The sequence below is a fragment of the Artemia sp. Qi Xiang Cuo genome, chromosome 8 (genome assembly GCF_049724085.1).
Source record: "Artemia sp. Qi Xiang Cuo chromosome 8, ASM4972408v1, whole genome shotgun sequence".
Classification (NCBI taxonomy): domain Eukaryota; kingdom Metazoa; phylum Arthropoda; class Branchiopoda; order Anostraca; family Artemiidae; genus Artemia; species Artemia sp. Qi Xiang Cuo.
Genome location: NC_142801.1, coordinates 54,222,727 through 54,239,128, shown reverse-complemented (window position 1 = coordinate 54,239,128; position 16,402 = coordinate 54,222,727). Strand labels below are relative to the sequence as shown.

The following is a 16,402-nucleotide window of genomic DNA, read 5'->3' as shown; positions in this document are numbered from 1 at the left end:
GCACTCTTAAATTCTAAAAGGAGGAGTTATCACATTTCAACAAAACTTGGACGAAAGTAAGTGTAAATGTCCTAGCTGTTCCTTTTCGGGGCCAATGATTATTGGAAGAAATCCACATAAAATAGTCATGCTTTTAGGGAATTAAATGAAAAAATAACAAGTTTTTTCAACTGAAAGTAAGGAGAAACACTAAAACTTAAAACGAACGGAAATTATTACGTATATGAAGGAGGCTGCCCACTCCTCAACACCTCGCTCTTTACGCTACAGTTTTTTAGTACTTTTCGAAAGCTTATTGTTCTAATTAAACGACCGTTGTGTTTCAGGAATCATCTTTAAAGTATTGGGACAAAATTCAAACTTAAGCGTTAAGAGCGATTTGTTGAGGAGGGGCAGCCCCATTCATATACAGAATAATTTCTGTTCGTTTAAAGTTTTAGTGTTGCTTCTTACTTTCAGCTGAAAAAAATAATTTTTTTATATATTTAATTTCCGATCGTTTTTTAAACAATGCCAGGAAATCTGGCCCCACCTCCACGAAGAAATCCCCTTTCCCACGAAAATATCTTCTAGACAATTCAATCTCGGTTAAAATTTACATCGGACAATTACCCTTAACAATCCCACGTGTAAAATTGAGACGGAAAAGAGAAAGCAAGACATATAAAAATAACTTTGTATAGGAATTCTGGCAAGTTCACTCCCTGGAAACTTTCCTCCCCATGGAAAAACCCCCAGCAGAAAATTCGTCCTCACCCCCACCCGAAAATTTATGCATACTTACCGATAACAAATACTATGCGCAAACAATGGGAAAATTTTATAATTTAAAGACCTTGCCCCTGGGGTTTTGGGGGGGGGGGGGTCATGTTATACGCAAAGTCATAATTATTGGGCCTTTCAACTATGATGAACAAAATGACTATCTTAAAATTTTGATCGGACGATTTTGGGAAAAAAGAGGCGGGTGAGGGGGCCTAGTTGCCCTCCAATCTCTTTGGTCACTCAAAAAGGACGCTAGAGCTTTTTAGTTTCCGTTCGAATGAGCCCTCTCACGATGTTCTAGGACCTATGGGTCGATACGATCAACCCTGGGAATAACAAAAAAAAAACAAACAAACAAATATACACGGATCCGTGATCTTTCTTCTGGCAAAAAATACAAAATTGCGTATTTTTGCAGATAGGAGCTTGAAACCTTTACAATAGGGTTGTCTGATACGCTGAATCTGATGGTGTGATTTGTATTTAGATTCTATGACTTTTAGAGGTGTTTCCCCCCTTTTTTCAAAAAACCAAACAAATTTTCTCAGGCTCGTAGCCTTTGATGGGTAAAATTAAACTTAATGAAATTTATATATTTGAAATCAGAATAATAATTCGATTCTTTTGATGTATCTACGGGTATAAAAATTCCGTTTTTTAGAGTTTCGGTCAGTATTGAACCAGGTCGCTCCTTACTTACAGTTCGTTACCTCGAACTGTTTGATGAGAAGCCAATCTGACATATACGGGGAAGGGGCACGTAAATTTTCGTCATCAGAAGCACGGAAGGAGAAAGGTCGTCATGCCTCAGTTAAACCTGGTCGGAAGCATGATTAAGTATCTTAATTGTCCCCTTTGGGAATTTGTGCCTGATTCAACCTATGTGATGCTAGTAGATCTCTATGGACAATTACTAGATGGAGTGGTCGGATTTTAAGAAAATTAGGTGGGAAGTAAAAGCCAACGCCCCAATTATGCGTTTTGGATATTGAAAACCGGTCCAGAATCTACGAGGCAGAGCAAGGGTTCCCCTAAAAATGTTTCATCAGAACAATAATCAGAAGGGTTTCAGAACGATAACCAGAACGGATCTTAACTAAAATTAGTCAGAATTAAAAGTTGATGAGATACTTCTGTCTTTTCGAAGCCAGGGATCAACCAGACCTCTGGGAGGGAAAAGGAAGAACAAAGTCCGAGTCGTGCCTCTTTGGGAGCACTGACTCTTCTACCTCTATGGTGGCAGGACAAGGGTCCCTAAATTCTTGTAATCAGCACGTCTACCGGAAGCGAGCGTCACATTCCAACTAAACTTGGTGGGAAGCAAGCACGAGTGTTGGTCTTTTTGGTGTCTTGACGGTAAGCGAACCTCCAAAGAAGTGAGTGTATCACTAAATTCTTTAATTCTGGAAATTTACAGGAACAGGTTGTTGAACATCAACCAAGCTTGGTGGAAAGCAAGAGTGGTTTAATTGTCCTAGTTTCGTCTTTCAGGGATCCATCACAGATCCAGCTGTGGCGGGAGATCTCACTATCCTTGTCATTACAAGGAGGGCTGCCAGAAAAATTAAAACTTGATGGAAAAGAAAATCTTGTGGCCTACTTGTGTTTCGACAAATTTTTTCTCCGGCCTCCCCAAATGAATTTATGTGTTTGTGCCAGACATTAATTCTTTTATTCATAAAATGAACTTAAGAGTCTATTTTAAAAGAATTAAAAGACTTCCTAACATATGTACCGTTTCCTATTATAGCTTAGTTTCACTTTTGGTTTTCTAAATATTCATTGGGGGAGAGCAATGAGTTCTCTAGTTACGATGCTGCCCCCCCTGTCATCTGCCATCTTCCGTAGCTCAAGTTCTTCTTGATGAAGTAAAGGATTGGTGCTGGCCAAATGGCATGGCTCTCAACAGCCGAAAGAGTGCCATTGTACATTTAACGATTCCTTATCATATGAGAGACGTACAGCAGCCAATCATCCTGACTTATGGGAACTATATTATACCACAAGCTACTATGGTGAAATTTCTTGGTGTGTATATTGACTGTTTTCTTTCTTTTAAACCACATTTAACTCACACCCCTTCCCTTATCCTCCACCAGTCTTCAATGTTGCACTGGTTTAACTCATTTCTTCCTCCAGATGTTATGCTTTCTCTTTATTATGCTGTTATTTTTCCTTACCTTTCTTATTGCTGCTCTGTCTGGGGTAGTACTAACAAATCTCTTCTCTGCTCACTTCAAAGAGCCCAAAATAGGACAGTGAAAGTTACTTTTCTTCTCCCTCAGCTTTACCCTTCCTCTGATCTTTATAATGATACTGTAATAGCTCCACTGGATCGTATTGTGGTTAAAGGTAATCTTTATTTAGCGCATTCTGCTTTTCTAGGTACACTTCCACCCTCTCTGCAGCATTTTTTCTTACGGACAGGCTCAGGTAGGTACTCTTCTTCTTTACGTAGTTCTTCTCGCACATTTATTTTACCTAAACGATTATCAATAGCAGCTCAGAGGTCTCCTGTTCATCAATCAATTCTACTATGGAGCTTCATCCCGCCTGATGTCCCTCTATGTCTTTCTGCAAAGGCAGTTTCTCGTCAGGTCTTTCCAGCTTAGTAATCATTTTTTTTCTTTTTTTTTCTACCCTAATTTATATATCTCTCTTTTGTTCTTTTAAAATCATTTTCAGTTATATGTTAAATCTGCTTCTAAATCTCCTATCTGTTAAATGCCCTTGTCTTGTTCCAGTGTTTTTCTATTGCATGTGTTTTATAAAAGTCTTTTATTTTGTTTTGTGCGGCCCATTACAAGCAAAGCTTATTGGGCTTAGTAACCGCTTTACGTTTGTAATAGTTTTTTTTAGTGTTAATAAATTGATTGATTGAATCATTTTGAGTACCAGGACATTTTTCTCAATTTCGATTCTTAGAAAATCACTGCTTTTCTTGATAAGCAATGGTATTATGACTGGATAGTAAGCTAAAAGTCAAGAAGATTTTGTTACCTTATCAACAGGCCAAGGATCTACAGCCAAATCTTTTCTTTGATAAAAATAGACAGCACCAGAGACATGACCGGCAGTCTGAACGAGAATCCTCGGCTTTCTTGTGTTGCCTTGCATCTGGTAATCTTGAAGGATTTCAAGGTGGTAGCCATCTAATTTCTATGGCAATCAAGAAAATAAAGAGAAATTATCAGGCTCAAATTGCTGTTCCTTGAACATGATCCAAACAAAAGCTATTTTTTCGTTGTTTTTTTTTTTTTGGGGGGGGGGAGGGATCATACTATCAAACATATAGTGTCAGAGTCCAAGGAATGTATCTTTATGTAACTTTTAAGGCTTTGCTGGAAATACTTAATGTCTTATGTAATTTAAACAATTCATTATATAATTCCAAGCCTTTAATACAAAATAACTTATAGAACTATATAGAAAAAATATGCATAAATAATAAAGTATATACACATAGCGTGGCTTCCTTTTGCAGCACTAAACATTTTGCACATAGCATATTTAATTTATGTTTGGTAGTCATTGAGCTAGAATTACTGATATATTTTCTAATATGCATAGTACCGTATGTCTTCCTTTTGCACACTAAATATTTTTACATAACATATGAACTTATGTGTGGTTGTCTTTGAGCTAGAGATACTTATATATTTCCTTATGTATATAGCATGCATAGTGTATACACACAGTATACATAGTATGTATACATAGCGTGCCTTCTTTTTGCACCCTATACATTTTGCAAATACCCTTTTGGCTTATGTCTGGTAGCCTTTAGGCTACATATAACCTACTTATATATTTTCTCTTCTGGTACGCCTGGTATCTCCCGAAGTGCATGTCCTCTGGAATATATACATTTCTTTAGCAATGTCCCCTGGCCATTTTTGCTTTAGGTAATTTGCAGTCTTTTCACTTTACAGTCATACTCAAAACGTTTTCATTAGAGTGTAGTTTGCTCTATAGATAATTTCGGACTGGTTACAGCAAATTTTTGTCAAGCAAAAGGGGGTCAAATAACAACGGTGTGCGAATTCAGCTGGTGATTTAAAGCAAAATTCCCTGGTCTACTTGGAAATCCAAAAAAGACTCTTTGGAATACCTAACTACAATACAAAGCCAAAGTACAGTTGCACTAGACACAAACAGGAAGCTTTGGTTTATTCAAAACGCAATTATGCTGACCAGAGAAAATAATAATTTGACACTGATCCGAAATAGAAGCCAGTCGAAAATCACCAAAAAAGAAGACGCTTCTTTTTGGTCTTTTGCACCAAGAAACCAACTTCTTGAAACAGGGTTCAAGTTTATCAGCGAACAAATAAGTTTGAGCAAAATCCAAAACCACAGTTTTTCTTTCAGCCAATGTTGTCAATTTACAATTAAGATTATGAACTCACAATCTCGATTACCAGAATAGTCAAGATTAAGATTACCAGTGGAACAGCATATTTGGAAATCAGATTATGAATTTACGATTTGTATGTTCAATCGAAAAGGCCTTTTATTGGCAATGTGATATCCGAGTACCCATAATTAAATTGGACTTAAACCTAGATTGTCCTGGATTATCCTACATTATCCCAGACTATCCTAGAGCTTAACGGTTTTTATTAAGTTTTTTTTTACCTGTTATATCATTGCCCTAAGTATATTATTAATCCTCTCTCACGGCAAATTTCCAGGATAATCTCTGTAAGAATTTTGAGTGATGATATTAGCTTGCCCAATATCGCTAAAACCTGTCAACTTCATTGAACTGATTGTGTGTATGACTATCAGAATGCACGCTTTATAAAGCTGAAATGTGGGGCAGTCTCCCGGTAGAACTAATCCTCAGAAGGTCACCTATAACCTATTATACTATTGCAACAGGTATATAATTTATGTTCCCTCACAGAAGATTTATTCCAGATAATCTTTGCCAGAATTTTTAGTGACGGAAGCAACTTGTCACAACCTCACTCACACCTATCACCTTCACTAGAAAGACTGTGTGCATGAATGTTTAGCAACCAGCTTCATCCATTAGTCAGTTATAATATTGAATGGTCTCCCAGCAGGATTAGTCCTAAGAAAGAGCACCTTTTAATTACATATTTAACTTACTAATATGGTAAAAAAAGATAGCAGCCACAACGAGCTGTTTGTTATGGCTATTGTGGTGTACTTTTAACTTAAAAGTTATTTAGGACAACACTGCCTTTTTATCATACAGATGAAGGTATTATAATGAAGAAAAGTGGATTATTTTTCAAGTCTGGTTTTTGCTTTGTAAAAGTGAAGGCTAGACTCCAAGCTTGAATATCTTTTATTTCAAGATATTTTAACAATGTTTTACTTCGCACTGAGAGAGCTTTTAGGGTCGTTTCCCTCATCTTCCTGACATCCTAGATGGGATAAGAACTGAAATTATTTATTATTTTTTTCCTACTTGGTCCTTCATCCCCAGAAATGGAAAACAGACCCTCTACAACTAATTCATAAGTCTCTTCCCCTTCCCCCTCTCGAAAAACCCTCTAATGTTATAACACTGACGATGATTGTCTCACATCAAACCAAAATACTTGCATTTCCTTTTTGGTTTTCCCATTCCACAGTCATGGGAAACAAGCCATACTTCATCCTCTGTTTCTTATTCTTCTTGTTTTCATTGCTTCATTCATACTTTTAAACTCTTCTGCCAAGTCCACATAACTAATATTATTTAAGATAACTGAATTCTTTGGTTAAATTCTATTCAATTAATTTAAAATGAACTCTTTCCTATTTCCGTGATCAGCACACCGATTACTGTGCTCATTTATCTTGCTCAGAGAAGAAAGAAGGCATTTCCTATTTTATTGATGGAAGAACAATCAAATATACTTACATGTTCCAAAGATTTCAAATGATTTGCTAAAGATTCATCTAGCGGATCGCCTTCACCAATGCAATTCCGTTTGAGAAGGTAAGGAATGAATGTTTTTTCAAACATTTCTGGAGAACTGATGACTACAAATGCAGCAGCGTTGGGGTCATAGTTCAAACGAAAAGGCTTTGTAACTTTTTCATTATACCAACCAACCTGTAAATACATCTTTTAAATATTAAAGCAAATTCCTTTGAAATTTCTAGACTATTGCAAGGAAGAAGAAGAAATATCTTCTTCTTGCAAGGAAGAAAAAATGAATGAGAAGGTAGCAAGTGGTGGTTTCCTTCCTCACCTGAAAACTGCAATGGGTGAGAGATTATATAATAATGTATCTATAATGTCTGCTGAGTTAAATGCCATAATCATGGCATTAAAACACCTTATGGACAACCAACTTTTGATTGCTAATTCAAATAATATTATTGTATATTCCGACACTTTTTCAAGCCTTGAGGTGCTGGCCTCAGCTCCTCAGTATAAGTTGGACATTGACACTTAACATTGTCTTAGTATTATAGATAATTTGGCTTCAAGTGGCATAAGAAATTACCTGCAGTATATTCCTAGCCACTCTGGTATAAGTGGTAACCATCAAGTTGATGAAATAGCGAAAAATGCTATAAATATTGACCAGCCAAGAGGAAGACCAATCCCCATTAGAGATATTTACCGATGGAGACTATCAGATACTAATTTTAATAAGAATAATCCTACTCTTTCCCCCTTTCCCAATGAGGATTTTTTTAAAATTTATCATAGAATTTGTTCTGGAACCAATGGAATAAATTTTCTTGCATTCTCATTCCAGTCTCCTAATTCAAGTGGTTCAGTTCCCCTGTCCCTGTCCCCTCTTTGCAGGCATTGTAATAAGAATAATGAAACAATTGACCACTACCTATTTGAATGTAATATGCTGACGTCTGCACAAAATACTTCGCTTTGTAAACTGTTAAAATGCTTCAAACACCACAAAATCTCACTATCAGCCAAGAGCCTAGCCAATTATACCTGCACACAGAGCATAGAAATCGACATCTATCATCTTATATTTGAACTCCTAGAGTCAAAAGATCTACCGAAAGATATCTGAAAATATCTAATAAATAAGAGGCAATCAAGCCAGTAGCTCTGTAGCCCACAGAGTGAAGCAAAAGGAAAAGGGCTAAATAGTATCACTGAAAAGCCCGCCTGCTGTTTAAATAGAAGAAGAAGAAAAAGAAAAAGAAGAAGAAAAAGCAAAAATTTTTAATTCAGAATAATTTACTACTTTCATGGATATTATTCTTAATTAATGCATTTTTGGGCCACTGTATTTCATTTTTTCTGGGAGTAAGGGATGGCACTGGTCTCGTAGTAGGAGGGGGTACCCAACTACACTGACAGGAGTTATGTATTCAATCCTATATTCCAAAGGGGTCTGGTTTGTTTCAGGAGAAAGGCGTCTAACTAAGAAAGAAATATTTGTGCAGTAATAAGGGGAATGTAGGGAATCCAATCAATTGACTTCTAAAGATTGACGTTGTGTTGTCAGTAGTATTTAATAGAAGTCAGCAGATAACAATCCTTTCTTTATTTGATAACAAGAAATGTGGCAGTGTTGGGGTCATAGCTCAAACAAAAGGCTTGGCAAATCTTTGGTTATGCTAGTTATCTCAAATTCTTGCAATAGCAAGGAGAGTACCATTGCCACTGTGCTGCAACAACTAACACTTAGCATAAGCAAAATTATTTTAATATATATTATGACAATGTGTTTATGCTGATCATAATAATGACGTTGAGTGATGAAGACAGGGAGTCAATCATTTTGGAATGAAAGACAAATCAGTGAAAAAAAAAACATAATTCTGCTCTTAATTTTTAGCTTCTTTTCTGCAAAAATCGATAATCGTCTAGAGTGCCAACTTCTCTTTTATCTTATGCTGCCATAACTTTTAACCCTGCAAAGACTAACCATTTTTCAATGGGAATAAATTCTGTTTCCATTTCCATGCTTATGGGGTACATCAATCTGGTACTCCTGGGGATTCTTCCTATCTTGAGAATCAGAATCAGCAGGTTTTGCATGCTCACAAGAGGGCATGCATTTTTTATCCTCAAAGCCAGGAGAATAAAAGGCAAAGAACTTTATTTGGAGTTTGGTAAGTCTATCCTGTTTTGCCTCAGAGCTTAGGGATTGAGATAAAACTTTCAGTATTTTTTCTTGGAGGGGGGGGGGGAGGGGACTTCAAATCTTGTGTTTGCAGAAGGGAAAAAACCTCTGTTTTTCCAAATATCTTGCCTTTATGTCTGATTTTTTTTTATGGTTAGTAAGTAAATCAATAATAGAAATATATAAAACATGGGGTACTTGTATGACAAACCCCCTACTGCTCAAGTTGTTCATTCATTGACGCATTATAGAACCAATTTTTTGTTCGTAAGTTTCTTTCAGCTTACAGTGAGACAAGACAAAGAAAAGTGACAGAATAAATGGAAAATATATAATTTGGGCTATAAATTCGCGCATAACAGGGAGGGGGGGGGGGGTAAAGTGTTTGGACAATGTGAAATTAGAAAGTAATTCTTACTATACAATATGCAGAATAATTATACCAAACGCATTAGGTATGCAGACCCGCTATATTTTACCCTCCTCCCCTAATGTGCAAATATATAGCCCACATTTGTTTCTAAGGTATTATATTTTTATCTTACATTGGTATGTTTCATTAGGATTGAGCATCAGAGAAACATATTAGAAGAAGATTGGGTAGGGGGTATATCATACAAGTAGCAAATATGGTATATTAGCTGCACATAAATTATAAAACAAATAGGCATTTGCTTGTAATTGTCCTTTTGGGCCAATAAGGTACATGCTAGAGTAAAGCCAACAGGTGGCCTTACCTTTTTATGTTGTTTTTTTTTCTCAAGATGAGTTCTAATTTACAAAAGCAGTCTTCCTTAGCAGAAATCTTACATTAGAATTTTTTTTTTATCAAAACTAAATTGTTATTTACCAATAAGGTCTCACTATAATGAGACTCACATAACTACTGGAACCAGTGTTAAATGAAACTAGTAAGCATTTTGTTGTTTAGCTAGGTCTTGAAACCAACAACAACCATGATTTCCAACCATAATCTTGGGGATGCAAGTCATTAAGAATTTTGGGAATATACACCAATTGATTAGCCTTCATTGAGGTCTTTCATTGGTCCTTCATTGGTTTTTTCTAGCTATGACTGTGGATGCTTGCTAAACCTCCATTATGAATTGATTTCAGGCATTCGAATTGTCAACAAGACAAAAGACATTTCTAGAAAAGGACAACTAGGGATCCTACTCAGATATATATCAAATGGAAAAATAGTGCAGCAACCAAATTGGCTGATGTCACATGCAAAAAGCTTATCCACCTCAAATTGTGAAAATTAAGGAGATCTTAGCATAGATTTGGTGTTGTGTGTTGCCCAAGGTTATGATGGTGCATCTGTTGTGACTGGGGAATTTAATTGAGTTCAAGAAAAGCTTAGGGAAAAGGTGTAATCCCTAATGGATTTAGGAATGACCAGCTCCAAAAATCAGTTTTAGTTGGATCTTGGTATTAACAAAATGGAAATTTGAATAGTATATAAGTGGTTTATATCCTTGTTTTTCATTATCCTGCATCATCCCTTGTAGGTGAAAAGATGGTAAGCCAATTGTCTATATGCATGAGAAATTACCAGCCCTTCCCCTCAAAGGCTTAGCCCTGCAAGTAACTGAATGCACATGAATACCACATCACTAAATAAATAAGACAAGCAAAATCTTTCACAGAAAAAAATATAATATGAAAAATCATGCATGCTTCAAATCATTTTGTCAATATGGCAATCAGTTTTGAATATAGTGATTTTTCTGATGTATACCTTTAAAAAATAGTAATTTAACCCAGAAGCATAGTAATCTTCTTCCAGCACCATCTTAATCTTTTCAATATTATTTACACATTCTGTTGAAGACATATTCGTAATTTAAAACCAAAGGATAATCAACCTAAAATAAATAAAACAATAATTAGGAAACATATTTAGAATCTATATATTCTCAAGCACAAGTGAAATAATTTTTCATCAGCTATATAAGGAGCAGGAAATTGAGATTTTCTATGCAACAACTATATATTGACCAGAACAGACACAGAACTTTTTTTTTGGGTAATGTAATGAAATACAAACTTATACAATTAAAGCAAGCTAAAAAAAAAAATGCAAAAAATATGGCCCTTGGCTATAGCTTATAAAAAACTGATTTTGTTTTTACATTAAATGAAAAAAAACAACTTTTTTCAACTGAAAGTAAGAAACAACATTAAAACTTAAAACAACCAGAAATTATTACGTATATGAGGGGGGTTGCTCCTCCTCAACACCTTGCTCTTTATGCTAACTGCTATCTCCAAATTTTGATTGGATGTCTTTGGGGAAATGATGGTGTGGGGGGGGGGGGGAGGGGGCTGGTTGCTGTCAAATAACTTTTGACTCTTAAAAAGTACACTATAAATTTTAATTTCAAATCAAATGAGCAACATCTGAAGTTTTTACAACCACCCATTCCACAAACACATTATTAACCCCCAGGGCATGACTTACAATTATATCCCCAGGGCACTGGGGGTTTTGTCAACACTAGAAGCATTGTTATAAGTTCTTTGGACTATTATGAACATATTCACTATCTCACAATTTCAATCAGATTCGTTTGGTGAAAAGAGGGGTAGTTAGGGGGGGGGGGGGCAGTTGCCCTCCATCACTTTTAACTCTTAAAGAAGAGCTAAAAATTTCAAAGGTTGACCAAATAGGCCTCCTCTAATGCTATACAACCATCCCTTCCATAAAATCTTAAATGCCCCTAGGGCATAAATTGTAACCCTTGAATTCAGGCTCTTGGTTTTTTTTTCTTTCAATCCCAAAAGGTTTTTATATGATATTTGGGCTATATTGAATAAAATGGCTATCTCAAAACTTCTATCAGATGCATTTTGGGAAAATGCAAGGTGTGGGGGGGGGGGTATCTGCCCTCCTTGAATCTTTAAAGTTGAAGTTTTTATGACAACTCCTTTGATATAAAGTGACCTGGTCTGAAATAAAAACAATAATAAATAAATAATACATTGCACCAACTTTGTTGTTTACTCAGGCAGCTCTATTGTACTGCCTATGATGCCAGGAAATCTGGCTACACCTCTGCAGAAAAATCCACCCTTCCCATGGATTTATTCTCTAGATGATTCAATCCTGGTGAGAACTTACCCTGGACAATTGCCATTAACATCTCCAAAATTGAGTTGGGAAAGAGAAAGCAAGACATACCTCCCAATAAAAAATACTATATGTAAACAATGGGCAAATTTTGTAACTTAGAGACCTTTCCCCAGGGGCTGTGTGGTCATGATATCTCCAAAGGCATAGTTGTTTGGCCTTCCAACTATGCTGAACAAAATAGCTACTTCAAAGTTTTGATTGGGCAATTCAGAGAAAAAAGGGGGAGTGGGAGGGGGCATTGTTGCCCTCCAATCTTTTTGGTGATTTAATAAGGGTACTAGAGCTTTTAATTTCCATTCAAATGAGTACTCTCCCAATATTTGATTGTGTTCCTTGATAAAATATGATAGCTTTTTTTTTAGCTCCTGGTATTCATTGGTAAGATACTTTCATCCAAAATTGAGTTGGGAAAGAGAAAGCAAGACATACCTCCCAATAAAAAATACTATATGTAAACAATGGGCAAATTTTGCAACTTAGACCTTTCCCCAGGGGCTGTGGGGTCATGATATCTCCAAAGGCATAGTTATTTGGCCTTTCAACTATGCTGAACAAAATGGCTACTTCAAAATTTTGATTGGGCAATTCAGAGAAAAAAGGGGGAGTGGGAGGGGGCATAGTTTCCCTCCAATCTTTTTGGTGATTTAATAAGGGTACTAGAGCTTTTAATTTCCATTCAAATGAGTACTCTCCTAATATTTGATTGTCTTCCTTGATAAAATATGATAGCTTTTTTTTAGCTCTTGGTATTCATTGGTAAGATACTTTCATCCTAAAGAAAGGTATCCCTCTCCTAGGAACCTGTTCTGTATAAGAAATGGAAAAGTGATGGAAGGGAATTAGAGAACAGCTGGGCTTACCATTTAGCTTACCAGGAGTGTGGGGGTATATACTTTGTTAATATATAGGTTTTAAGAAATTCATGAATTTCTTAGAAAAATTCTGTATGTATATGTATGTTTGTTGCAATATTTTGTATTTTCACTACTGCCTTTTCTATCATTTAAAAAAAATGGAACTAACAACAAATGGGATGAACCCCATCTATAAAAAAAAATTATAGCAAAAATTTCAAAAGATGCCCCGCCATGGGCATAGGTAGTATATTGTCTGGGGGGGGGCAGTTGATAGTCTGGTGGAGGCCCTTTTATCAACTGCTTTTCTAACCATCTGCTTTTTCAGATATATCTAATGTAAATTTGAAGGTCCAGGGGGGCAGCTGCCCCCCGCCCTATGCCCATGCCCCCCACACCCATATATATACCAATTAAGGGTATATATGTGCACATTGGGGGGGTGGGGGAAAGTTTAAACTTACCTCTCATTTATATTGGAAATAAAATTAAACACCACCCCCCCCCCTAATGTGCAAATATATACCCTGAATTGGTATATATAGGGGTGGGGTTAAAATTCATTTACAACAAAGATGATTAGCTTATTATATTTGGAAAGAGCATAAAAAAAGACATTGAGTGGTACATTTACTTTATTTGTAAGTCAATAATATGAATAACATAACATTTTCCATAATTTTATTTCTTTTCAGTTGGAAAAAGAAGGAAAAAGGAGGAAAGATTTGAGGATAAAGGTTCTCCTCTTGGATATGATGTTAACTAGGATCATTACACATATTTTAAATTAAGAATTATTTTCTTAACATGTCTCCTTATCATAAGGCAGAACTGTAAATTGTTAGGCCTACCCATTTTCCTAACCAAACCCCTTTCAAAGATAGCCAAAAGTAGCTAAAGTAGAATTTACCTATGAGTCAATTGATTAACCTATTAATCTATATTAAGAGCCCACAAAAAAGAGTCAAGTAGTATGTTCACTTGCCCTTATTTCAGTTATGGAGTCTTGTATATATTGACTACCCTATGTACAATTTATCAACATCTTATCATCAGGCATTACAACCACTGCACTGTTAGGAATGAGATAAGCAGCCAAAGTATTTATGATCTTTTTGAAGTAGGCCTAGTCTTCAGTTTTTTAGGGTTTGCTTCAAGTAATCCCCAGTCTTGGGTAGGCCATTGCCTTACAACATTATGAAATCAATTTGAGGTAAAGTTCTACAAAATCATATTATTGAGTTAGGACTAAAGTGAATATACACCATTTGATGCCTTTTTTTATGCTAATTACTAATATATTTATAATTTATATCAGAAATGAATTTCAGCCCCCCCCCCCCCTATATAGGCTTTAACAAACCTAACCCTGAATTGACAGTTATAGGGGGGGGGGCTGAAATTCATTTCCGAAAGAAATACTTATTGTATTCGTTTATCAGCATAAAAAAAGGCATCGAATGGTGTACTCACTTTAGTCCTAACTCAATAATATGATTTCGTAGAACTTTACCCAATTTGAAGGTTCAAATCTCTAATTTTAAAATACTTGCGATAAAGTATCATGGTTATTAATCCGTGAAATTATACAAGGTTTGATTCTTTTCTCAAAGAGAGTGCTTAGTTTTCAAAGCAAACTGCGCTTTCTACGGAGTTGCCACTCAGTAGGATTTTTCGTTGCCACTCTGGGTGGCGAAATAGTGTCAAGTTCGGTTAAAAAGTGTCATTTTCCAAAATTTTGGAAAAGCTGTTACCAACAAGCTTTTCAAATTGAAAATATTAGTCAATCCGCTTGGGATTACCTTCGTGCAGCTTTCCAAATTTTTTAATTTTCAAACATGAAAAATCAGCTCTAATACCATCCATAAACTACAAAAAAGTAATATTAATTTTACTTAGGCGGTACTGATTCTTTGCTTTGCACAGCACTTCCACTCTTGTCAAATTTCCAGCCCTCCCCTTAAAACCCGCTAAAGCGCAAATGATGCTTGCTGCATAAAACGGGAATTCGTCCCACAGAGTACTTATTTCTCTTTTTTGTTCTGAGTAGTCTTGGATCATAGCGCGAAAAAGGAAAGAAAAGGAAAGAAAAAAAGAAAAGCCATCCGAGCTTTTTTTCTTTTGAGAAAACAAAAAAAATGGTGTGCAATACTCCTCTACATTGAGAGTTGTTCATCCAGCTTTTCAACACAACGCACTATTTGGATTATTACAGTACGTTTGGGTACTTGAAACTTTTCTCTGAAAAAACTGAACAGATTGCCGCGAACATAGATCGCAGCTATCGATGACTTTATGATAAATACAACTAATAGTCGATCAGTAAATCTTTCAAATAATTTACTTTGCAAAAACTGTAGTCTTTTGAGTAGTCTTTTTTGAGTTGTCTTTGCTCATACCGCGAAAAAGGAAAGAAAAAAGAAAAGCCGTCCAAGCCTTTTTCTTTTGAGAAAACGGAAAAAGGGACAGCAATGCTCGTCTACATTGAAACTTGTTCATCTAGCTTTTCAACACAACGGACTATTTGTATAATTATTGTTCGTTTGGGTACTTGAAACTTTTCTTTGAAAATACTGAACAGAATGCCGCGAACATAAATCGCAGTTATCGATGACTTTATGATAAATACAACTAATAGTCGATCAGAAATTATCTTTTTCAAATCATTTATTTGGCAAAAACTGTAAGATATCCTTATGTGAGGTACATGGGACAAAAAACTTAAGGAAATTATCACTTATTACACTCAAAACTTCGTGACCTGGAAATAGCTAAAAGGAGGAAATGCGTCCAATCCTTTTTTGGTGGCGATTAATCATCAGGTTTCCAAAATTACTGTTATTTATGATCAATGTGATGATAATGAAGCATAAGATTTATGATTAATATGAAGGAGCATAAACAAAACAAAAGAGCGTTTCTGAATCTGAAAACAGAGAGATGGAAAAATGAAATAAAAAGAGACGTCGTCAATTCTGTATTGACAGTTTTCCTTACGTTTTTTTTTGAAAAAAATTCTTTTTGGTAAAAAAGTGCTACTTTGAAAAAAAAACACTTTTACTAAAAAGTGCCACAATAGTGTCAAGTTTAGCGAAAAGTGCCACTTTAAAAAAAGTGCCAAAAGGATCACAAAAATATCACCGGCGGCAACCCTGGCTTTAAACAGTTTTTCTCTATCTCCTGCTTATAATCCATTCAACGTTAAGTTAATCGCAGAAAATCAACATGATGTATGGATGGATGAATGATAGATTTATCTATCAACAATTGAAATGACATCATTTTTATGCAATCCTAAAAAGGGCTTATGCCAAATTTTGCCTATAACTCCCTCGGACTATCTGTCTTGGCTTTTTCTAGAATTAAACCATGGCTTGATGTCATGGTTTAATTGTACGAAAAAGCCAAGACAGATAGTCCGAGTGAGTGATGGCATATTAGATTCAACAGAATTTTCCGTAAGCCACTAGGTGCCACAAAGGTCGATCCAAACAAATGACCATGAAAATCCGACAGCATTTTTCACCATAATTGTTCACGCATTCAAGGTAAAAGTTTCGCCAAGAATT

At 35.7% G+C, this 16,402-nt stretch overlaps 1 protein-coding gene across 2 annotated transcripts in view; it reads right to left on the bottom strand.

The window, feature by feature from the left end:
- Positions 1-14,471, bottom strand: part of LOC148949570 (cyanocobalamin reductase / alkylcobalamin dealkylase-like) — a 28,703-nt gene extending 14,232 nt beyond the window's left edge. The window contains exons 1-4 of one of the 2 annotated variants that reach the window (XM_089093020.1): positions 14,387-14,471; positions 10,585-10,711; positions 6,647-6,841; positions 3,766-3,924 (exon numbers count right to left, since the gene is read on the bottom strand). In XM_089093020.1, the coding sequence (XP_088949146.1) occupies positions 3,766-3,924; positions 6,647-6,841; positions 10,585-10,680 (450 nt within the window). In that variant the 5' untranslated portion in view covers positions 10,681-10,711; positions 14,387-14,471. Of the gene's footprint in view, positions 1-3,765; positions 3,925-6,646; positions 6,842-10,584; positions 10,712-14,382 lie in introns of both variants that reach the window. The other variant, XM_089093021.1, reaches the window with a different exon arrangement.
- Between the last annotated feature and the right edge of the window lie 1,931 nt (positions 14,472-16,402).